We start from the raw sequence: 26221 nt of genomic DNA on the forward strand, positions 1-26221 counted from the left end.
GTGTTTAAACAAAATACTGTAAAGCCATAAATATTTGTTACCAAAATGCCACTCATTATTTTGACTGTGGCTGTAGCTCCGTCGGTAACAGTAGTCTTCCAGAGGGGCATTTCATTTTCCACTATGGCTGAGTCTGCAGTACATATTTAATAAATGAATCAGTCAAGAGAATAAGTGAGGTAAGGTTGGATAGTAAATACAACTTTATATATTTTGTTTAAATGCAGCGGATACAGCATAATTAAATAAATAACAGAAATAAATAACAAAAAATATTTTTGGAGTTCATACTGCATACAGTTGTTATAAAAGTGTTATGACTTTTATGGGATATTCAGTTTATATCCCGGCCATCATATTTGTTGACATCGTCGAGTCAGAACAGTGACAGTGATATTTTAATCACCATTTTACTGTCTGGAGCATATTTTTATTGTAGTATGCTTTGTATTTAATTTTCTGTTAAATCACAGAATCACTGTTTTCTCTTGTTGTGAATGCAGGGGAGAGAAGGGTGTTCCTTTGAAAAGGGGCGGGACTGACAGTGATGTGAGCCAATCACATGACAGGTGGAGACTACTGCCTGGCAGTGTATGGATGTCAGGGCAATAGTTCAATCTATTTTTGCTCCAATGATGAGGTTTTAACCAATCACAGGCTAGGATTTCCAACCACTGATATATATATATTTGCACACAATATTATCTGGATTCAAGTAGTTTAAGATTTTATGTCAGTCTTATATATATATATATATATATATATATATATATATATATATATATATATATATATATATATATAAAAAGCCTGAACATAAAATCTTAAACTGCTTGAATCCAGATAATACTGTGTGCACATAAAAACACAGATGTGAAATTCAAACCTAATCTAGTGCCATATATTTAAATCTAGCTATTTTCTAGCTAGCCTATCCAACCCCACAACAGTGTAGCAGCAATACAGAGAAGCAAATTCATGTTATATGAAAACCAGCACATTCGGCACAGTGGTTTGCACATTATCCTACAAAGTTCAGAGCATCAGTAAGAACCCTTAATTCCTCTTTTAAAACTTCCAAGCCAGTTTTGATCTTCTGAGGATTGTCCAAGACTTCCATGCTGTTGGTGTAAGGGTCAAATCGCACTGAAAAAGGTTTCTTGATACTGGCAGCGTAGGCTCTACAAGAGAAATATATATATATATTTAATAAGCTGCTCACACAATTGAAGCCATTTTCCAAAGACATTGTAACTGGATTAAAGAACACCCTGCATGTTTACAAGAAATATTACATTCCCTTTGCTGTGTCCCGTGTTGCTTGTATTGCAGCGTTATATTTGTAAACTTACTGCTGACTTAGTCACCAGGATCTGAAACAGATTTACAAAGTGAATCTAAAGAAGAAGAATATGCAAGTTGAAATGACTGATACTCATACAAAGTTGATCTTTAATAAAACAGTGTTTTTAATGAAGTCAGTCCATACCGGAGCTTTTCCTTGGCATCAGTGAAGCTCTCCGACACAAAGTACACTGACTGGTAGTGCAGGTCCTGGTACGGTTGAACAGCAGCAGCATCGGGATGGAACTCCCTCAGCTCTGGCTCATCTGACAGAGAATGCTGGGAAGCAACATCACAATAAGATCACAAGAAGAATGGTATTCCAACCATTATACTATAAAGTATTAGGTGTTCAAGTACATATACAGTACAATGTGCTTTTACAAACAAACATTCTCATGATCAGACTTAAAGCTTATTCTTCACTGTCCCTCTTTTGAGTCAGAATAACATGGTGCTACCACTCTGCCGTTGTCTTTCATGTGAACTGATGCTGGGAGAGACCCCCTTTCCTGCTGCCTAGCCAATTCTCTCTTCTCATCTGCCATACCTAAGCAGGATGCTACCAAGATACTGAACTGGGGGTAGAGGGGGGTAGTTGGCAGACTGGCCTCTGCCTGGTGTCCTCTGGTGCCTAATCAGTAGGGGTTAGAGTGAGGGAAAACAACAGCTGTGAGAGCACAAAGCCCAGTGCAGCATCCCCAGCCAAGATCAGCAGCTCCCCCTGTACCATGAGGTAGTGATTTTATCAAGGAAGCCACAGGGGGCTGTCAGACTGTCACATTAAGTAACATGAGAAACAAAACACAGAGCGATTGGAAACGTCGTCTTGTGTACAATTAAACCAAGAACCTTGATGTTTCCATGCCAGTGTTACAATATTTAACATAAAATACTTGTGGATTCCACTGTATGCAATAACTTTCAATAAAATAAGTTGTGATTAAAAAATAGGTCACTTACTATAAGCTCTCCATATGATGACAGTAATCCGGCCCCATAGGCTTTAATAACGCCACCCTGTTTACAGAGTCCAAACTCCACCGTAAACCAGTAAAGCTGAAATCAAGGAGAGGCAAATAAAATCACTACAGTTTCACGGGTGAAAATAAACAGTGCACCGTTACAGTATTGGACTGTTAATCTTATTCAAGAGAACATTTTTATTTTGGAATTGTGATAAGGTATATCATTTCCATTTACAGTAACAATAACCCCCTCATTAAGTGTATTTTTTTCATATGTGGATATTGCTCATGGGAAAATGCCACTTTGGGGTGGATAAATTAAAAAAAAGAAAAATTATTTAATCACCCTTGTCACAGTATTTTATGGTGCTGTTCGACCAACATGAAGACATAGGAAGGAGGTAGCGCATAGTGTTTCTGGAGCGGGGTCCTCCTTCAGTGGAGGTAGCCTGGAGTGTTTCTGGAGCGGGGTCCTCCTTCAGTGGAGGTAGCGCTTGGCCGCCTGTAGGCCAGCTTATGTTTTGGTTATGTTTTCATTGTTTTGTATCTTAGTTCTGTGTACAGTCTCGTTTGTGTTTGTGCCCAGGACTTGGCACAGTCTTGTGGTTCCCTACTTGCCTCAGTCCACCCTAGATGCACCTTGATACTACATAAAAAAAAAAGAACTATGACAAAACGTGTTCAAGCGCAACTGTGTGTTTGGTCTGTCATCAGATAACCCACAACCCCCTATTACAGGGTGTGACAGAAATATAATGAGTTCTAATTGGAACTCGCCCTCCCTACCTGTGAGGGCGCTAAGTAGCGAAAGGGGAAGTCTTTGGATGGGCTGGCCTGACAGTTCATTTCCTGGGTTGGGAAGTCGGTCAGCCTGGAAGAAGGCGAGACTCAGTTGCAGGAATGTGTTGAACCGGAAGGTAAATGAGGTAGCAGCTGTAAGCAATAGAGACAGCTGCAATCATTTACCAAGGGATCATGTGTGATAGCATAAAAAGGGGTCAGAGAATCGTAAATCTTTTCCTTCGCTTTGGTTACGAAACCTAACCTGGAAGGACCCGTGCAGTGCGCGAAATAAATACTCGTGAGTGTTTGTTTTGTTTGTCTTGTCTATAACTGTTACTAGTGTGTTTATAGATGGCTAACATGTTCCGGAGCTGTCGCTATAGGCCAGCAATAAACCCGGATAACACTTCACTACTGTAGCACATATTTATATTGTAATTCACCACAAGCACTGACAGCACTCACTTTGGACCTGTGATCGTGTGTGTGCCTAATTGTGTGTTTTAGTATTGTTTTTATTTGCGGGACTGCAAGCCTTTTCACCACTGTGCAATACACATTGTTGTGTACTGCAAGCTCATTGTTTACTGACTGTCATCAGACTATTACTGACTGTTCAGACCATTGGATTATAAAACCATTAAACAAACCATTTCATCCGTACTTTACTGTCGGTTTCTTGGGATTACTGCACAAGCACCGCACCTGCAGTACACATGCTTGACTAATTACCACTTTACCACCCAGGGTTATACAATCAAATAGGAAACTTCTTGTGGTAGCATTTGATAAGCCCTTGATGAAAACACATATCTGGTAAAGTTGATTGGATGTTACTATTAACAGGGAAATATTAGGCTGGGAATACATTTCAATTACAGCAGTGCTACCCTTTTAGCAGAATTAAATAATTACTAAACAAAACAGCAACTAAATAGAACTGCATTTAAGTCAATTGTCTTCATCGGTTAGTTTTGTTTTATTTTCTGGTATGTCTTTAAAGCTATGATAAGAATAGCAGTACCTGAGTTATAATGAAAACCATTTGGCTAAAGGACAGCAGTTGGCCCAGTCTGTTTTCATCTGTACAGTACTTACTGTTGATAATTTTTCAATTTCTTCATCAGTTGCTCCCATGGAAGCCAGACCAATGTTCTTAAAATATAGAAAAATAAAATCATCATCAACATTGCTATAATTTTGTAGATCCAGATGCGATTTTCTAAAAGAAAATACTTTGTTGGTAATTTTTAATAGGATCAATTGAACATGTGCAGTTACAGACAAAACTACTGGTGCCCTACGCTTATTATAACACAATTCAAGGTAACAGATAAGGAGAAGCATTTACTTAACTTTAACCACCTTCTGATAAAACAAACAAATACAATTTCTAATAATTTATCAAATTATCTATCAAAAAAACAAACATGTATTTCATTTAAAGTATTTATTCAGGACAAGTAAAAGCAACCCTGCTTTAGTATTTTGTGTTCTGCTTTTGCTTTTATTCTGGTTTTAAGATGTTTATGATAATTCTTAACCAGTACATCTTGCTGGTGAAATCTGGACCCTTTCTGTCTTGCATATTTCCTTCAGCTCAGACAGATTGGATACACAATGCTTGGCTACATCTTTTTTCAGATCAGTCCAAAGCATTTCTATTGGATTAAGATCTGTCGATTGTGAAGGACATTCCAGAACTTTAACCTTTGTTTTCTTCAAGAACTATAGATTTGACTTAGCCATATGCTTTGGGTCATTGTTGTGTTGGAAGATAAACTGTTTGCCAATCAGCCTATGAGCAGATGGTATCATTGTACTTTGTAGAATGTTTTGATAATTGCCTGCATTCATTCGATCTTCAATCACATGAATGTCTGCAGTCCCCGAACTGCTAAAAAAAACATAACATGTTCAAAACAACTCCATGTTTAACTGTAAGAACAAGGTTTACTTCACTGAAGCATTTTCCTTTTTTCTCCAAACATACTATGGTTCATTTTTGGGGAAAAGTTATATTTTAGACTCATTGGACCAGAGAATTTTGCTGAAGAGTTCTTCAGATCCCCGTTCATACTTCTTGGCAAATTTTACAGTGTTTGTTTTATGAATTTTCTTTAAATATGATTTGCAGCAAGGTCTACGTGCTTACTACTCTTCTGTGTCTAGGTGCCTTTGTACAGTTCTTTCATGCACCGTTACATCTGACGCTTCTAGCCTTTGCTGTTAATCTTGGATTTTTTTTTAGCTGCTTGGATGACTACCTGCTGTACCTGTAATTTTCTTAGGATGTCCACTTCTTTCAAGTATTTTAGTTTAATTTGTTCTGTGGTACTTCTTTATTACTGCTCGGATTGTGGATTTTTGTGTTCCATATTTCTTTGACACTATTCTGTAGCCATTTCTTTTGATGTAGTGTGCTACAAGTGCTTTTCGTAAATGTGAATCTGACTCCTTTTCTTGACCATCATCTGCTGTGTTGCCAAAACATTGTTCTTCGACAGATACTGGAAATAATTACTTCTTTTTCAGGCTATTGACTTTATAATGCAGCTTAGTTATTTTGTAATGGTTTTCAATTAATTCATATCTTTAAATTAGTTCTATGATTTTGACAGACTTAATGTAAAGGTGCCAATACTTGTCATGAACAAACATTTGAAATTTCTTAAGTGCTTTTGTTTTTATAAAGATAAGTGGCAGCTTTTGAAGCTACATAACAAGTTTTCTTAATGGGACCATGTTTAAGCCTTGGTTATTACCCTTTTAATGAAAAACAGCATTATATAAAGGGAGGAGAACAAATAAAACAGCATTACCTGAGAGAACTGTGCAAAGGTTTTGTCAGCCAGGATGGGGACATGGCCTAGAAGCTCATGAATGCAGTCTCTATAAAGAAGAAACAGAAATACCAGGTAAGTTAAGTTGTCTTGCCAGGGTGGACAGAAGTATAAATCTGCAACTGCTGTGTTACATATGGAATAATGAAGCAGAAGTTCCTGGTTACTGAGGGGATATTTACACATTGCAAATGCAAGTCAAAGGACCAGTGCCATGGTGGGTATCAAATGTAATAATGCTGCAGTATAACTGCATGACTATGATTACACTATTGTAGTTTAACTGCGTGGTTGAGGGTATATTTAAATGGCTTGGGTTGGATTTGTGCTTTTGGCTATCTGTGCTCCAATTGGCCCAACATTGAACTATTGGTACAATGGTACTGCAGTAATAGCATTTTCATATTTTTGTACCAATCCTATTATAATAGTAGGAACCATTGCAAGCTGGTAACCCATTGCATGAGCTTCATATCATAGCAGTATCACTGTTAAGAAATTCCACCATGAAATATTTATTCAAAATCCATTGTGTTTTTGTTAGTAGTGAACATAAGAAATGTTTGGGAATGAGAAGAGGCCGCTTGGCCCATGAAGCACATCATTCATCCCTACCAAGGGGACCTAATTTAACACAACAAAATCATATTGTTTACTGAATATTCCCTGTGCAATGCTGTGGCCTGCTCATGGTTCTACTACCGTTTCTTCCATTTAATAGACTAGTATTTTAATTGGAGACTTGTATAGACTTGTGGAGTATATGTGAAGTGTGAAGTGCCTGCCCCTGTGTTTAATGTTGGTGTATAGTCATTGGTCCACAGGATATAAATGGGTCTGTGTAACATGAGTTTTTAAAAAATGTATATTTTTATTTAGGCACGAGGATTGCACAGCACTTCACGTGCAAGTAAAATGTAATATGTGAGCACAGGGAATTGTACTTTATTAATTCACGTGCAGTTGTACCGCGACTCCAATTGAATGATTGAAGGTAGAGTCTCGGTACAACTGCATAAAAGCAGCATGTTTTCTCATACTCAGGGTTGTGTGTTCGGCGAGTAGAAAACGGGATTGGAGATGGAGGTAATGAGAATAAATAATAATCGTTAAAGAAGCTCACCGTGTTTTGTTTAGTGATAGTCAGTTTTGTTTATCTTTTTTGTTTTGGCAAATGTGCCGTGTCCTTGTGTTTTTGCTTGTTACCACCGTTTATTTTCTATCTGTTCTGTTCACTCATTAAATGCTGAGCAAAGCCATTTTCTCAACTCCACCAAACTCCGCCTCTCTCTTTGTTTATTTCCTGGCTCTGGTCTGACGCCACCCACTCCGGCCGTCTTTGTGACAATGGGTGATTAGAGGAGCGTGAATGCGAGTACTCACGGCTCAGGGGAGTGCATGGGTGAGGAGGCATGGCGCACGTACTGCGTGCACTGAAATACACGGAACGCCAGACTCGCCAGGAAATCTCGGGCTGACAGGAGGCCGGCAACAGGGCGCAACTGGAACCCAGTTCTTTCTGCAGGAAACAAGTACTCAATCAAGACAATCCAATGATTTAATGAGCAGTCGATAAAATACTTAATAGTGCTTATAAAACATTTAATAACCTTTTTTTTATTGGTCAGCTGCATAGAATGTAAACTTTTTCATGACCACAAAGGGCCACATTCTCAACCCTCTTTTCTGTGAAGGGCTTTGAGAATAGTCCCATATTTTCCAAAGTGTTTACTCCAGTCTTTAAATCCTACTTTTTGAAAGACGAAAATGCAGAAGCAATGTACAAAATTAAGAAACAAACAACGAGAGTGCTCAAGAGACTTTCATCATTGATATAGTTTTGTAAAGTCAATAGGTGTTTCCTTTCAGAAAATAAAATTTAAAGACTGGAGAAAACTATTTAAAAATATGGCCTATGTGTTTTGCTGTGCCATGGTAAAATATCATCATTTGCTACTGATGATTTCAATTTGCAGTTCATAGTCCTCCCCGGCCCCCCATTTATTTTCATAAATCTTTGCTAGCTAGAGAAGTCTTTATTCAATTGATTGGATACTATAATACTGTACATCCTGCTCTGACTAGAGGACAAATCACATTCCATTAAACTTAAAAGCTTCTGTAAGATACGGCAGGGAATCTGTAAGACAATGCAAAAAACATACTGTGCAATTCCTATTCTCCTTCATTTTCCAAGAGGTGAACCATCTTGGTACTTTTCATAGGACCATTACCAGAACTGGACCAAAAATATATACACATACTGGTAGTACTTTAGATAACTATCAAACAAACATCTTTAAACCCGCAACCAACTTTTCTTGTAAGTAGCATGTGAATACATCTTAGCAGTGATGGATTAATTCTAGCTTGACAAATATTTCATAATCTCAAATAAAGAAATACCTGTACCTGTAGTCTGTAGCATGTGTACTTCCTAGGTCGTTTCGCCTAAGCAGTGTCATCAGGGTCTCTTGATCTAACCCTCCTATATGCATTGGAATTGCCTGACCTACGCACCATGTTACTCGATCTACTAATTGCATTTTAGTAGTATTATTTGCACTTGCTGTAAACTGTATTGTATTTAAATATGAATCTTGTATTGTAACCCCGTACTGTCCTGTAACACCTGTAAGTCACCTTGGATAAAGGCATCTGCCAAATAATTACATAATAATAATAATTCTAATAATCTTACAGGCTACAAAGCATTTCAGTCCCTAAAGGAGGCAGCTGGTTGGTTATTAACAGGAAAGAAGGCATTGAAGGGATGTGGACAATTTCTCGAGGTGAAATTACCAGGAAAGTCCAGTAAAAGCAAGGCCTGCAAACAGATTTGTTGAAGCCCTGTGTGTTACCAGATATGTTTTAAATTGAATTATTTTGTTAGAAGACATTGACAAAGATTACATACAGTGGCTTGCGAAAGTATTGACCCCCCTTGGCATTTTTCCTCTTTTGTTGCCTTACAACCTGGAATTAAAATTGATTTTTTGGGGGTTTGTATCATTTGATTTACACAGCATGCCTACCACTTTGAAGATGCTAGATATTTTTTATTGTGAAGAAATAAGACAAAAAACAGAAAACGAGCGTGCATAAGTATTCACCCCCCCCCAAAGTCAATACTTTGTAGAGCCACCTTTTGCAGCAATTACAGCTGCAAGTCTCTTGGGGTATATATCTATAAGCTTGGCACATCTAGCCACTGGGATTTTTGCCCATTCTTCAAGGCAAAACTGCTCCAGCTCCTTCAAGTTGGATGGGTTCCGCTGATGTACAGCAATCTTTAAGTCATACCACAGAATCTCAATTGGATTGAGGTCTGGGGTTTGACTAGACCATTCCAAGACATTTAAATGTTTCCCCTTAAACCACTCGAGTGTTGCTTTAACAATATGCTTAGGGTCATTGTCCTGCTGGAAGGTGAACCTCCATCCCAGTCTCAAATCTCTGGAAGACTGAAACAGGATTCCCTCAAGAATTTCCCTGTATTTAGCACCATCCATCATTCCTTCAATTCTGACCAGTTTCCCAGTCCCTGCCGATGAAAAACATCACCAAGCACCACCATGCTTCACTGTGGGGATGGTGTTCTCGGGGTGATGAAAGGTGTTGGGTTTGCGCCAGACATAGCGTTTTCCTTGATGGCCAAAAAGCTCAATTTTAGTCTCATCTGACCAGAGTACCTTCTTCCATATGTCTGGGGAGTCTCCCACATGCCTTTTGGCGAACACCAAACGTGTTTGCTTATTTTTTTCTTTAAGCAATGGCTTTTTTCTGGCCACTCTTCCGTAAAGCCCAGCTCTGTGGAGTGTACGGCTTAAAGTGGTCCTATGGACAGATACTCCAATCTCCACTGTGGAGCTTTGCAGCTCCTTCAGGGTTATCTTTGGTCTCTTTATTGCCTCTCTGCTTAATGCCCTCCTTGCCTGGTCCATGAGTTTTGGTGGGCGGCCCTCTCTTGCCAGGTTTGTTGTGGTGCCATATTCTTTCCATTTTTTAATAATGGCTTTAATGGTGCTCCATGGGATGTTCAAAGATTCTGATATTTTTTTATAACCCAACACTGATCTGTACTTCTCCAAAACTTTGTCCCTGACCTATTTGGAGAGCTCCTTGGTCTTCATGGTGCCGCTTGCTTGGTGGTGCCCCTTGCTTAGTGGTGTTGCAGACTCTGGGCCCTTTCAGAACAGGTGTATATATACTGAGATCATGTGACAGATCATGTGACACTTAGATTGCACACAGGTGGACTTTATTTAACTAATTATGTGACTTCTGAAGGTAACTGGTTGCACCAGATCTTATTTAGAGGCTTAACAGCAAAGGGGGTGAATACATATGCACGCACCACTTTTCCGTTATTTATTTTTTAGAATTTTTTTAAACAAGCTATTTTTTTCATTTCACTTCACCAATTTGGACTATTTTGTGTATGTCCATTATATGAAATCCAAATAAAAATCCATTTTAATTCCAGGTTGTAAGGCAACAAAATAGGAAAAATGCCAAGGGGGGTCAATACTTTCGCAAGCCACTGTATCCGTGTAACCTTCAAAATATAGAACCAGGAAATTCAAGCAACTCACCCTTGAGAAAGCGCGACACGTCTTCTAACTGGGGAATGTTGTTCTCGCTGTAGCCACAGTGTCTTTCCAAAAGCCTAAAGGCCTCTAAATGTTCACTGCAGGCATGCGTCGGGTAGAGGCCCTTCAGGGTTGAGTATACCTCGTGCCTACAGAAATGCACAGGAAGGTGTTAAATAAATAAATAAATGTAAATAGTATAACTTAATCCCAGATATACACTAAAACCACACTAAGGCTACCTTTCATATAGAGAGCTCCTCACAGTTAAGGCCTTTTTTTTTTTTTTTTTTTTTTTTTTTTTTTTTTTACAGTTCCAATTTGCTTCTATTGATAGCAAGGAAAAGCCAACAATTTTAAACCTCGCCTGTATTCAATATTTATTACAAGGCCCCCCATCTCCAGTCCCTAATGTATTAATTACCTCACTGTTAAATTACCTTGAAATTTGATATATTTAGACATCCCTTATAAATATTTATTACATTTGCATGGTAATTTTGCAGTAGGCCTATTATCTTGCTTTTCCTAAAGTTAAACTATTTTTTAAATACATTGCCATGTTTTTAAATACTAGCGCTATACTCTAACATGCTTACCTATGCTTTCACTATGCTTCATGACATTTCTGAATGTTTTTACTGTGGGATACTTTCATAGGTGACATTACTGGGAGTGTTAGAGTTTTAAACATTTGTCAGAATTTGCCATCAAAGGGAATCTAAACCATATCAAGTTGTCCATTTCATTCATAAAAACACACTGACCATGTGCCGATTTCTTCTTCTGTGTATTCTACACGTGGTATTGGGTCACCGCTGAGAGAAAAACCATTAAAAAACAAACAAACAAAAAAAACTGTAAAACCTTTATTGCAATGAAAGTAGTTTGTGCTGTTGCCCACAAAAGTGGTCAATGTCTCAAGTTTTGGCTCTCCATATCAATGTGGCAGCCCATAAATCTTAACCAGTTTGAGTTTTTTCTTTTACAATATGAAAAATGAAAATGCAAAAACTGTTGTCATAATTTCACTTTTTCTGGAACAACAGTTTCAGGGTTACATAACATCTTTCAGTGTTTACTATACATCACTTTATCTTAGCGTAGGTGTTCCCGACCCTAATTTGGAGGCTTTAGGATCCTGACGGTTTCGGAAACAAATTCACATTGGTGAGGGTGGCTGCAAAAGGCAGCCCTCTTGGGAATGTAATTGGGGTAACTGTTCAATGCGACTAAGGGGTAATTATCAAGCTAATTGAAACCCCTGTGCACACTTAGCCACTGCATAAAAAGGAAGGGAAACGCTGTTTTGCAGGCTGCTGTTTGGTTGCTGTGTTGAGGTTATGGCCTGGGTCCATATAGACTTGGAAGAAAAAGTATTTAATAGTTATGCTTGATGGATTTTGTGACCAGTGCTGTCTGGTATAGTTAGAACAGAAGAAAAGTGCACTTCCAGCAGTGCTGAACTAAACTTATTAAAAGTGCACTTTAAAAGTAGTTGGTGACTAGGACTTGTTTATTGTTGCCCACAAAAGTGGTCAATGTCTCAAGTTTTGGCTCTCCATATCAATGCAGCAGGAGAGAGCAGTAATAACAAAAAACAAATCCTCTCCCACGTGGGACGCTGCCAAGTAATAAATTAAGACCCGCTTTTGGTTGTATCTGCCACTTAATTTATGTCCCATGACTTGAGAATAAACATGAAAAAAAAGAATTAAAAAATGTTGTCCAATATGTTTGCATAGAGTAATGTTTCATGTTGTTTAACATGCATTTCATCTTAAATATTTGTATACAGTAATGCACTTTGCTGAAATTTTGTAACCCTTCAGTGGTTGCGTTTCCTGTTGCTTACACTGTGCAAAATGAGGTTTGCAAAGCAAGGCTGGCGATTACTTCCAAAAACAATGGATAGAAAAATGTACTTAGAAATTAGATTTTTATAGGCAAAAAGAAAATATGAATTGAACTAGTAAACAACTGGAGTCACAATTTTTGTTTTTTAAAGGGTTCTATAAAAATGGAGCGACATAGGCAACAATTCGTTTAGCAACAGTGTTTCAATTGCACCCTATCCATACTTGTTAAAAGCGACCTTGACCAATAGAAACATAAGATTCATGCAAAGTGCCAGCTAGACATGCAGCACCGGTAATGTATATTTAAAGCAAGAATGCAAGTGTGACTCCAGGATAAGGAAGGATTGTCTTTAATAATAAAAAAAGGGTTTTGCATGGATAATGCATGGGATGAATAAATCACCCAATGAATTTGAGAAAAAGTAAGAAAAAATGACTGCAAGGATCATGCACATTTTGCACAAAATTATATGTGTGAAATCCATCCTTATCCTTGCATAGTTCTTGCTTTTAACTTGCAGTTTGGAAACTAAGACTATGGTTTCTGCTAGGAAAGAAAAACAGGCGGCAGGCCACTTACTGTTTGTAGTTGAACGCTATATCACCTATAGCTTTTCTGCGCTGTCTGTAAACGGGATCAGAGAATCCCTATATAAATGAATTAAATAACATATTTAGAAACATTGAAAACAAATTTTAATGGCCAACAGCTTCTTCCCAACCTACCATAAGTATTATCTGTTATTGTGCCATCCGAGCTTTAAAGTTGTTGAAACATTTTTCAACAACATTTACGTTTCTTCTGCTTCTTGGCAAAATCATTCAGAAAATGGTGCTTGTTCATCAGTTAGGGAAGAGTCCCTGTGCTTCATCACTTCCCTCAGGGTAGTTCCCAGTATTCCAGTCAGCATGCAGCGCTCATGCAGCATCATCCTTCCATCTCTTCCTTCTCCACCTCTAGTAGCCCCTAGGCTTATGCTGTATATGTGGGAGTCTCTGATCGCTCTCAAATTTCTATCAGGCAATTGTTGCACTAAGCACAGCAGACAAGAGGCCAAATGCATCAAGTCTTGTTCTACTTGATATCCTGAATTCCATCTTGTACAGGCTAGCTTAGAGACTGTCATTTAAATTTAACATACATCATGGGATAATAAATAGAAAAATATTCTGTTAGACACACAATCAGTGAAAAAATACATCCTAGCTGTTCACTTACTGGGTGGTCTTGGTCAAGGTCTGGGTCGAACTTCATTACCAGGTGGTGACATCTATCTAGCTCTGCAATTTTTTTGGGAAACCAGTGAACTGAAAAAAAAAAAAAAAAAAAAGAGTTTATAGGTTATGAGTGCAGCAATTTATAGTAGGAGACCCAAGTATAAAGCAGTTATTGAAAGTGATGAAAAAAGTTGTAGATCATCTAATGCCCTTTGTGTACCAAGGTATGAAAACTTAGAAGAAATTAAGTCAAGAAGACAAACATTTAAGAAAGTGCCTTTAACTGTGTACTGCATGTAGGTCAAGATATACGCATGTCTGTAAAAATATATAAATCTTGATGGATGATCCCATTTTTTAAACAATTATTTACATTATGGGAGCACTGAGGTCTGCAATTCATCATTTGAGTCTCCCATGGGTCACAGCAGCAACATGTGGATGCACCTCTACCAATGAAATTGCAATACTTACTCTATGACTAATACTAATTTAGTACAGAAATGCACTAAACAGAATCACATGCACTGTTGTTAACCCTTTAATGACCAAGTGTTTTTCAGTGGAATGCATGTGGTGCAAATACAATTTATGGTGATATGAGTGCAGTGCTCTTCTGGGTTTGTGCTGGCCTCTGGCGAGAGCTCCGGAATGTGTTAGCTGTCTAATAACAAGCAACAATTAGAGAAGACAAACACTCACAATATGTATAGTCACAACACAGGTCCTTCCGGGTTCTTTTATCAATAACCAAAACGAAGGAAAAGATTGCTTCGCTTCAACCTCTATTTATCCCACTCCTCCAATCCACGGCTGCCACATAATTTCCCTTCCGGGTTGATGAGTTAGTGTACTGAAGCTCCATCCCTCTTCTAAAAGGCGGACTTCCTTTTAACCCTAGGAACGAAGTGTCAGGCCAAGTAGTCCACAGTACTCGGTTTTTGTTACTTAGCATCCTCCATTACTCCCCCTCCCAGGAAAAATAATCTGCATGTACCATGTGGTACATGAAGGGCTGCAAAGCCAGATATCACGAGTTATCCGGCCACTGCTATCCTTCATTGTGCTTAACCACTTGAGTGGAGCGTGGTCTGTGATAAGATCAAATGAATGTCGCAGCAGGAAGTATCGTAAGGAGCGAGTAGCCCATTTAATGGCCAAACACTACTTTTCGGCTATGGAGTGTTTGCGCTCCCAAGGGAGCATCTTTTTATTGATATATAATATCGGGTATTCTACTAAGTCAACCTTTTGGGACAAGACTGCACCCAAACCCACATCCGACTCATTGGTGTGGAGGATGAATCTCTTGGTGAAATCTGGTGTGATGAGAGTGGGGGCCTGGCAGAGTTGTCACTTAATAGTATCAAATGCCCCTTCCGGGGTTGAAACAGCCCTTCTGGTGTAGAAAATGCAGTTCTCTCTAGAGCTGCGGGTTAAGGGGATCTGCCAGTTTCCATTCGTCAGGTCCAGAGTAGAGATACATTTTGCCTTTCCTAGTCTATCTAGCAGTTTGTCAACCCCAGGCATAGGTTAAGCATCGAATTTGGCAATAGTGTTTACCTTCTAGAAGTCTACACAGAAGTGGTTGGTGCCGTCTTTCTTGGCCACTATGACAATAGGACTGCACCACTCGCTCCTGGAAGGTTCAATTACCCAAAGTTCAAGCATGTCCTCTTTGTGAATGCCACTTTGTCGACTTTCTGGTTTCCGGTAAGGTCTTTCTTGTACCGCGACACGTTTTCAACCAAGTTAGTTCTGCCAGGCAAGTCAGAAAAAACATTGCTGAACTCCTCAATAAGCTTACGCAGCTCTCGTTGCTGTTCTGGAACCAACTGTTTCCCCATCGAAATGATTTTTGTTCTAGGGGTCTCTGGACAGGGGCCTAAATCAACATCTACATTGCCTGGGACTATAAATAAGGCCTCCATTGCCTGCCAGGGCTTTAATAAATTTACATGATAAATTTCACATTCATTACAGCAATCAGGCTGTCTAATTTCATAATTTACCTTTTCAATAGCCTGAATCACTTCACATGGCCCTTGCCGTTTAGCACATAATTTAGATTCTGAGGAGGGAAGCAGCAATTGTGTTATAGGCTGTCCTGTGTCTGTGGCTAGGTTTACCTATACAGCAATTGCTCCTTCATACTGAAGTGCGGAAATACTAGCACCCCAGTGCCATCAACATCCTTACCACCAATAGACCCTTGGTAAACAATTGCAGCTGCTTCTCCAATCCGTGGCTGCCACATAATTTCCCTTCCAGGTTGATGCGTTATTGTACCGAAGCTCTGCCCCTTTTCTAAATGACAGACTTTCTTTTAACCCTAGGAACGAAGTATCAAGCAAAGTAGTCCAGGGTACTCTGTTTCTGTTACTTAGCACCCTCACAGGTCAGGAGGGAGATTTACCATCAAGAATCATTGTCTTTCTGTCACACTGCTTATGTCGTTTCACCACAGCAGTGTCTTCTGGGTCAAAGCATGTTAGTGGCTGAAATTATGTCAGTCAATAGGGGAAGCAGCTAGTTGTAAAGAAGTTGTTGAAGGGGACTACTTTACTCTCCAGGTGAATTGACCAAGGATGTGCAAGAACAGCCTAACAGCAAGGCCTGCAAACTGAGACTTCTTTACCCTGCTGTATGTACTTATAAATAGTTCAATGTTTACGAAGTCATTTACAACATGACAAAGGAATGTGTAATGCTGTCAGATCTTACATTTCTCCTCTTTGGTTGTTCGCACGTCGTCAGAGATTCGCTTGACTGAGCTGATGAGAGTGTTGATATCAGACACGTGAACTTCACACCGGACAAAATACTCAAGATCTTCCAAGTTGTCTTTGTGTTTTCTGCTGGGTCTAGTTTCAAGATGATGGATCCTTGCTTCAAAAGTCTAACAGAAAAAAAAATAATAGGTATTAAATCCATCTATAAGTGTAGAGTAATAATCACTGCAATTTGAATACTGTGTTCAGTTTGGGTCACCACATTACCAAAACACATTGTGTCCATGGAAAGAGTTCATTGAAGAGCAATCAAGCTGAAGAAAGTGAATAGAACATTTTATTTATCGATCTATTTATTGTCATCTGTGTTACAAATCTCATAGAGAAACAGAAACGTAATTTTTTTTTTTATTATTTCTTCTATTGTTTCTATTATTTTAGTAATGAAATTCATAAATTGATTAAATTGTGTACATTTTCTTAAGTGGTTTGTACAGCTGGTTGCCTATACCTTTGTTTGGCTTTGTTTATTTTATTTGCGTAAACGGCAACAGGCTGCTTTGGAAAATGTTGCATTCGTAGTTCCCTTTCAATTTGAAAATGACCACTAACCAATACTTTTGGGATATGCCTGCCACAGGTCAGATATTCACTAAGCATTTTATGTCAGAGCTGCAGATAGGCCCCAACAGGGAGTGACGTCCTCTGTCCCACCAACTGAGGGAATAAGTAGTCACGCCGCAGCGCTCACTTCTTTTGCTTCTCACATCAGGTAAATGAAGGTAGGTATAACTAACCTGTCCAGTTGCTGTGATTGAGTCCGATAACCCCTTCAGTGATAGGGGACGTACGTTGTACATCCTAAAAATATACTAAAGTGCTAGGGGATGTACGGGGTACGTCCTCCCATATATCGCACTGTCCTGCAGGCCGTACGTAAACCCATCATTTAAAAAATTTCAGAGTGTGTGGGAGGGTTTAATCTCTAGAAATGTGAATGGTTGATCGATTACATCATTTAAACAGTGGATGATTGACATCTAAATAAGCCTATAGGAATTATCCAAGCTATTCAGTCTGTAATCCAGGAAGTTGAGTCAACAAACTAAAGTTTGTGTATTATATTGCAGATTGTGCTTTGATCTGATCAACTCATGATGGCTACAGACAAACTCGATCTTATTTTCAACAATTATTTTCAGAACTAAACAATCTCTATTGATTGCAGCAGGCGGCCCTATTTTTCTACCGTATACGCGACCTATATGTCAGTGGCACGGTACCCTGCAGGCTGCGAGTGACCAATCGCTTCCACAATTGTAGGACATGTGTGGGAGTGTTTAGTCTCTCAAACTCTGTGAATGATGCACCGGTCACGTCTATCAAACATGCATCATGATTGTTGCCTAAACTACCCTATAAGATTTCTCCTTGTTGTTCAGTCTGGAATCCAGGAACTCAAGTTAGCAACCAAAGTCTGTATTTATATATTGATCTGAGCAAATCATGCTGACTACAACATTTAGCAGACCTGAAGAGCTATTTTTGCAAACTTGATGTTATTTTCAACAGTTATTTTCAGAACTAATCGATCACTAGTGATTGCTGTAGGGTGCCCTATATTGTCTCAAGAGCAATGTATATCAAAGGCATTGCCCTGCAGGCTGTGAATGATCAATCGCTTTGAAAGTTTTCGGACATGTGTGGGAGGGTTTAGTGTCTTTCGAAAGACTGCAACTCTATAAATATTTGGCGAATTACACCCATAAAACCTATTTTGGTCTAGAAATGTTGGCAACCTGATGCAATATACGAAGCATGTATTGTTAGTGGAATTTGATATTCGTGCAAAAAATGTTTACAGTTTTTTTTTTTTCATACGTGAAAAACACAGTAAAAGGTTTGCAAATATTTATGGCTTTACAGTATGTCAATGGTGTACCAAACATTCCATCAATAAAACTGGCCTATAAGATGTATCCTTTTTGTAATGTCTGGAATTCAATTACTGTCTGGAAACTAGCTAATCTCATCACTGTGCTGTGGTGTGAGTTGAGCGATCGGGATTGCTAGAACACTGAAGGAATCAAATTACAAAAGTAACTGATCATTCAATAAATAGTTCTAAATAGATTTCTGTATTTTGTACAGCTCTTTCAGACTGTTCAGACGTCAGATTCTTTTCAGAATTCAGAATAAAGAAAGAAACGTGCAACTCTGTCTATGTACATGTGGCTTTCCCAAAGAGACTGCAGCCTCAATCCACCCTGTAATACAAACTAATGTACACACACCTTAGTAAGCAAATTGTATTTATGGCACAGTCCCGACAGACAACCCAAGATGAACTACAGCACAGCAGTGCATCAAGTCCCTTTATCCCCAGCAGAGTTCAGTGCCAACACAGCAGGGGATAAAACAAGGGCTGTCTGTTTACCTCCTCCTCAGCTTGGATGGTGAAAACTTAAACTCAGAGAAACTTAGCTTTCCCGGTCACTCTAAGCGCTATCCAAAAGCTGGCTGAAGATATCTTCCGTAGGGGGTTTAGTTTTGTTTTTTATTCATTTGGAATTTCTCAGTCATGTACAATTATAATAATTTTTTTAAAAAAACTTGACTACTATATGCGAAGATCTAGTTTTGGTTTCTCTTACTGTGAAATTACAAATAAGGACAAATTACATTGTGAAAAAAAACTGAGCAGAATACATTTTAGTTTTAACGGGAATCAAACCGATATTCAGAGGTAATATTTTTCGTTAGGAAAAATAACTGCATCACACTCAACTACCGTCTGACTCCTCTTCTTTCCCGCCCTATAGCAAACAATACACACCCGGTGACCTCCCAACTCCCACCTAATAGGCTCTCGTTAACTGTCAGTAACTGTACTGTTTTCAAGCCTCCAAAACACACAAGAGTATCGGAGTCTCTCACTGAAGTTGAATTGTTGGTTGACGCCTAAATTATTTTTTAGGTAAAAATAAATAAATAAATAGTGTCTCTAATAGCTAACTAAAAAAAAACAATCCACCTGCGAAACGTTCAAGGAACTGAAACTGATATGTTGAAATTCAGTTAAATTCAGGAAATATTGTGATGCACAAAAAAGATCTACAATGCAAACTGAACGCAGCAGCTATCAAATTAACTTGCATGCTGTTCCCTGCGATAGGTGAAATTAGTCGTTTGGAACACATGCTTTTCTCACAAGTCAATTCAATTGAATTCCTCTTCTAAATTTATCTCGCCACCTCTCCGTGTTGTTGCCTCAGCGCAATCAATGTATTTACTATAATCTGACAGCTATTGAATTAACTGAAAGGTGCCTCATATATTAGTGTCTGCAAACCATTCCCTGCAGCTTATATTTAGATATCCAATTGTATTTTACCCGTGTCTGGATATATGTTGTTTATCCTTCCTAACACAAAGGGCTGGAAGTTTGTCAACCCGTCTTGTCAACATCCACAAAAACAAAGCCAAAGTATTATGCGCATATTTTCCGCGCGTCTTTATGTGGTTGGTTTTAGAAAAAAAAAAAAATTATACATGCCTTATTTTTTATTGCAAAGTTAGTTCTCGTTCATAAACGTGCAGCATGTCACTGTTTTTAAAAGTTTTTAAATCTATGAACAATTGGTTTTGATAGGGAGCAAACTACTTTTTAAAAGTTTGCAAGTCTGTCTCTTATTAAATGTGTTTTGTTAAGTATAATTACTGTCCGTAGTAAAAATAAAAGCACTCTTGTTGTATATTAATGTACAACATGTATAAAAACACGCAGGAAAAGCCATGCAGCGTTTCAATAGCTGGTCTTACCTCAAACACTTTGAAGGTGCGGGATAGAGATGGGTTTTTGGTGCTTCGGAGGGTAAAGAAGAGATTAACCATGGCTTTTCCATCCTCCTCCTCGAAGACAATCTGATCACTCGGGTCACCAGACTCCGCAGCCGCCGCCGCGGCTTCTCTTTCCTTCCGGGCATCTTCGATTAAGCTTTGCCTCCTACCCACGAACCGGGGAGACTGCAGACATTAACAGTTAAAGCTTCACTCATTTAAGCAGCGCATTTCGCCAAGATGACATCACTTAAATATAAAACCAGAATTGCCAAAAAGCGCTAAATAATTCATCCGGTTTTTACCAACACCGATTTGGCACAAATTGCATTTCACTCCAATATATTGTTCTGATGCTTTGAGAGTAATATGTCTGTCTACATGACAAAACTGTGTCTGAAGGACATGATCTTGCGGTGGTTTAAATTATTCTTAACCAAGACCCATCAGTGATTAACCCCGTATGAGGGTACATAACTGATAGGACCTAAATTGCTTTAACAACTTAAATGTAAGTTTTGTTGTTGTCGCTGTCGTTGTCCATTGTCCCTCCGGGTTACCTGTCTCTTTTACCCAACCACTAAAAAGTTGAGCTCGTTAGCCTCTGCAAGGCTTTTACACATTAGTACAATTAGGACAGTTTTGCAAATTCTACAGAATAATCCAATATGCTCAAACGCTGTGATTTAGTACATAACATACAACGCCCAGCCAGTAGCCAAATGCCTGCTATACATAAAGTAACATTTACACACACACACACACACACACACACACACACACACATATTATATATATATATATATATATATATATATATATATATATATATATATATATATATATATATATATATATATATATATACGTTTATCATAATTTCATAGTGTTCGGCATAAATTTATTTAATAAAATCACCATTTTTCAAAAGTATGTATTTTTAAAAATAGTATCTAAATAAATATACTGTAAAAAAATATAATTGACAACTTGTACATGGTTCGTGCTCAAAATACAAAAACAATAATATTATAATAATAATCTTTATTTTTATATAGCGCCTTTCATAGTGGACCACTATCACAAAGCGCTTTACAAGATTCGAGACCAAGATGTGTGAACTATGCATCAGCTGCAGTCACAACGTCTCACCCGAGAGACGAGACGGAAAATGAGACAGTAGGTAATGTTTCACAATGAAATAAATAATTTCAGACTACAACTACAGCACATAAGTTCGTTTTTTATGACAATAATGGTCTAGATAAATATACATGGAGTATTTGAAGAGAATACTACTACTACTACTACTACTACTAACTACTACTACTAATAATAATAATAATAATAATAATAATAATAATAATAATAATGTGAAGGAGCAAACCCCTTTTAAACAGCCTAGTGTAACTCCGTGCAGCAAACAAATTAATGTTTGTTTCCCAAATGAAAGATCCAAGACAAGTGTCAGAAAGAACCCCCTGGAATGCTTACCGTAACAGACTCGACCTGTTTAGAGTCTAGTTCGGAGACTGCCCTGCGGAAGATTTTATCTGAAGAAGTGGAACTGTTTGAAGTTGGCATCATGAGAGTGAGTCTTAGGTAAACCAGTCGCGTCTCTCTACTGAACCATTATGTAGTATCCAAAATCCTGCCTCATATTTATACAGATCATTTCTTCTTCCTGACGTCAGGCCCCTCAATTTGCTTATCAGCCTCTGTCACTCCTATTCCATTTAACGTAATTGCCTCAATATTGCATTGACAAATACCATTTACTCCAACCCGCCTGCCTAGAGATGCATTTAGCGTATTGCTAGAGCCATTCAATTGTATTTTCATTTATTTGCAGTTAAAGGTCTATAATAAAAAGATAAGGTTTGTTTTGAGTACAGATGGCTGTCCAGGAAATCGGAAAACGACGGCGCTGTGTCTAATTTGGAGCTTTTAGAAAGAAATGCCACATCGATGAAGCCTTTGGATTGTATAATCAATTGTGTTCATCACAAGAATAGATTTGGCTAACGCATGCCATTTAGAACTTACGAAGAGAAGTTTGACAAACAAAATAAAATCTTTGGTATATGTATTGCGAGTTATGCATATCATATACCAATCTGAGTGAGGACTTATTTTGCGCTATTCGTTAAAACGTGTACTGCGGTCATGCTGCAAATGATTTTAGCTCAGAAAACAAGCAAACTCCCATCTGAACTGTGTACGATGCACTGAGTTTGGCCCCTAAAGATATATAAGCAGATATATATATATATATATATATATATATATATATATATATATATATATATATATATTTACAAATGCAACAAATGCAATGTGCTCTGAGTGTTTGAAAAGCATATTGTTTAAACAAAAGTCAAATCCATGGTAAAAATAAATGCATAATAAATGAAGAAAATATTACTATTTTTGTATTTATTTTTCATTTAAATAATGGTGTTACCTTTTATCTATTAGTGGCATGCTGAGGAGACTCCCTAAGCCTATTTCTTGCACACGTAGTGGTACAGTTCCCAGCAATTCTTCAAGTGGAGTCCACACAGGTTTTTATAATAAGTCCAATATAAACACTTTAATAACCCTTTATAGATGATTAATACATAGTATATATGTAGTATACATTATTAATGCTTTATAAGGTCTACTAATAAACACTATTAACCCTCATTTATAAATTCAGTTTTTTTTAATCACAAGGATGCAGTACAGTATACTGTAGTATAATATCAATATTGTGTATATTCTTTCTTTTTTGTTACATATTTGATGCATCAACATTGGCACTATATTCTTGCACAATTGCAATCATTCTCACAACTGATATTTTTTAGCTTTATGGTGTAAATTATGAATGTGTGGAATGGAAATATTATACAGGTGTTTTCATAGTGTTCTGGTATTTAGGACTGCGGTCAACATGTTGATTAGGCTTCATAAAGTGAAGGATCCTGAGCCGGTCAAGAAAGAAGGTATTTAAAAGACACCTAAATGACTTGAAATACAAACACACCATTGTTTGACAGCGTACCATTGTTTGACCTTACATGGGTAACATTTTGGTACATGTACCACATTTTGACAATGTACTACTTTCTGGCCCTACACCTGTAAATGAGATGTTTCCTTTTTCATTCACAATCACATACTCTGTCCAAGTGAAAATACTACCCTGGTCTTACACGGTTTGTTGTTGAAGAGGAAAAGCACAGCAAATGACTGATCTTCATGAAACCCCGTACACTTGTATGCAATGCAAACTTAGTCCACACTTTTTTTTTTTTTTTAATTCATATTGCTACTATAAGGATAACATTTCTTTAACATCCCGATTCATAACGGTGTTAACAGAAAATGTACTTAAGAATTCTGCTCCCAACAGGAGACGTCTATTTATATAAACATAATATATTACCGGGAAAATGAACCAGTAAAAACATGTACACTATACCTGTCTATGGGTATGTCACGGTATATATATAATAATATAATATATATATATATATATATATATATATATATATATATATATATATATATAGATAGATAGATAGATAGATAGATAGATAGATAGATAGATAGATAGATAGATAGATAGATAGATAGATTTACTTTTTGTGCCGTTTCTTTCATTTTTTTCAACCAATTACTTAAAACCCCTCTAAAGGAATGCTAACCAATGATTTTAAAAATAATCGACTAACTCCTAATCACTTTAACACTATAATAGTTCCCACTTCTATTGCTAATCTTTTTGTTCTTCACTTTAATATTTAAAATACAACGCTATCACTAATCTGCAGTACCCTGGTGCATTTGTTGGAAGTAGCACTGTCTGATTACAGTGTGGCATGAGTCTGAACTACAGTACAGCATTTGAAGTGATTAAGTACCAGAAAGCAGCAGTAACTTCATATCTTGCATTGGAATAGTTTGACAAAAAAGTGGATGACCATGATATATACCAACAGTATGTATAGTATAGAATAAGAATTAGCAATACAATGTTTAATAATAATTTGATAAGCAATTCTCCAGATATATGCAAACATCTAAGTGACATGTAGCATTATCCTCAGCACAGGATAATAAAAGGTAATAATCTATGCAAAGTTTGACAGCAAAGTAAATAAACATGCAAAAAATTATCTTTGCAGCCATACCACAAGTTATGCAGACATTGAACTAAGGAGGTAAATCTTACATGAATGTCACACTCAGTCTGTGCCGACACCAATAGTACAAATCTATCCAAGTGAATTTACAGTCAGTGCCTTGCATCGAGTGAACCTTCTCCCCCTAACCTGTACCTCATTTTGGCCATGATCGAGTTGTAAAGCTGACTCCGGTTAAGAGATCCAAAACCAAGCTAGTCAAAATGTTGTGATACTGTATTTGCTTATGTCGACTATTACATTTTCTTATTTAAAAGCTTGTTTAGCACAGCATTAAAGTGTTACAGAACCCTTAGCTGTGCTAACCATGGTTTTAAAATCTTAGTAACACTCACAATATTATTACTGGTTGCTGGTCTGATTGATGTGTCAAATTGTGGGAACATAAAAACAGCCCTGTTACAGAAGGAAGTGTGATCTGGCTACACTGCAATCCACCTTCAAGGTGAATGTTCCCATGTAAATGTTGAAAAATGCATTGCCCAGTATGACCCATGATGTGTGATCAAAAAGAGTGCAGTATGTTTAAACACATAAAGCTGTGATACAGACGACATGGGACAAAGGTAATGTAATGTGTTTTTTGTAATCTTTGCATTAAAGGGGAAGCTGTAATAAATAAATTAATTAATTACTTTCAGTTAGCAATTGCAAACAAAAATGACTTGTATGTTGATTCAAGATATAGTTGAAGCTGATGTTATTTAGAAGATTAGTTTGACATTGTCATTATCATCAGTTGACTATGCTTTAAATCCCCATGCTGATTATAGTCCCTACATCAAGTGACTCTTAATCCTCTGTAGAAAACAAGTTGATAGATAATACGATTTCTTCAGTAAATACAATGAAAATGTTAAAGATCACTACAATAGCCAGGGGCTGCCAAATTAAAGGGTTCCCTTTATAAGCAAAGACAGGGAAGTAGAAGCGAGATACAAAGTTGCCATTTAAAAGCAAACCAAAGATACACAGCATGTCGTTCTGATCAGCTGCTTTCCGATTTCAACATCTTTTATCATGCTTTTCAAAAGGGTAAGTAAAACACACAATTCCGGTAACAGCAAAAGGGACATAAGGTTCAGTTTATATCCACACAAATGCAACACTTACATTTTCTAGAAGTGTTCTTTTGCATTCTGGCCAAAAAAAAAAAAAAAAAAAAAAAAAATCAGTGACATTCATACCCCACATGGCTGTAAATATTAAGACATCAATGAGAAAAGAATCACCTTGAGCAACTATGAAAAAAGTGTTTTTACAGAGCTTCCTCATATGCTATGATACTTTTCAACAATGTGGGCTAAAGAGTGTCCTTAAAAAGTGTCATCATTTAAGCATAGTTCTTTAAATATATTTCATACTGCAAGTGTGAAATGCTGACACAGAGACCAGCAGCCTTCATCCATATACCTTAGATTCTGATGCACTTACAGCTGGTTTCATAAACCCTGATTAGCACACATCCTGCATTACCTAATGTTACTTTAGGTGAGGCAATCCAAGATTAGACCTGTTTGGGGCTAAATAATGCCCTTAGCAAGTTTAATCAAAATGACAGTGTTCTCAGTGTTGATATAACAGTAACATTTCAGATGAATGCAGACTCCACTGTGACATACACAACTTTTCCAGTGTTTTTATATCACACTTACATTTTTGCATATATGTGAAAAACTGCATATCCAACTGTATTATAACTTGGTATTATAGTTATTTAGCATAAATTACTGAGACTAGACATAGAGGAGGGCGTCTGTGCATCCAAATGTCTGTGTATCACATACGCATTAGAGCTGGGGAATTACTTATTAAATTGCCATTAAACATTTGATTGCTTATTTTATAG

General features: G+C 37.5%; 1 protein-coding gene across 1 annotated transcript; it reads right to left on the minus strand.

Annotated features, from left to right (window-relative positions):
* Positions 1 to 816: 816 nt before the first annotated feature.
* On the minus strand, positions 817 to 21947 carry LOC121294872 (tyrosine 3-monooxygenase-like). Its single transcript, XM_041219021.1, has 13 exons — positions 21674 to 21947; positions 20162 to 20365; positions 16332 to 16506; positions 13609 to 13697; positions 12970 to 13037; positions 11298 to 11348; positions 10534 to 10679; positions 7322 to 7457; positions 5918 to 5987; positions 4194 to 4250; positions 2308 to 2403; positions 1490 to 1623; positions 817 to 1181 (listed from the first exon to the last, which is right to left on the minus strand). Exons 1-13 carry the CDS (start codon positions 21764 to 21766, stop codon positions 1022 to 1024), a joined length of 1479 nt encoding a protein of 492 aa, XP_041074955.1. The 5' UTR covers positions 21767 to 21947; the 3' UTR covers positions 817 to 1021.
* Between the last annotated feature and the right edge of the window lie 4274 nt (positions 21948 to 26221).

The sequence above is a fragment of the Polyodon spathula genome, chromosome 19, assembly GCF_017654505.1.
Source record: "Polyodon spathula isolate WHYD16114869_AA chromosome 19, ASM1765450v1, whole genome shotgun sequence".
In the NCBI taxonomy this organism is placed as follows: domain Eukaryota; kingdom Metazoa; phylum Chordata; class Actinopteri; order Acipenseriformes; family Polyodontidae; genus Polyodon; species Polyodon spathula.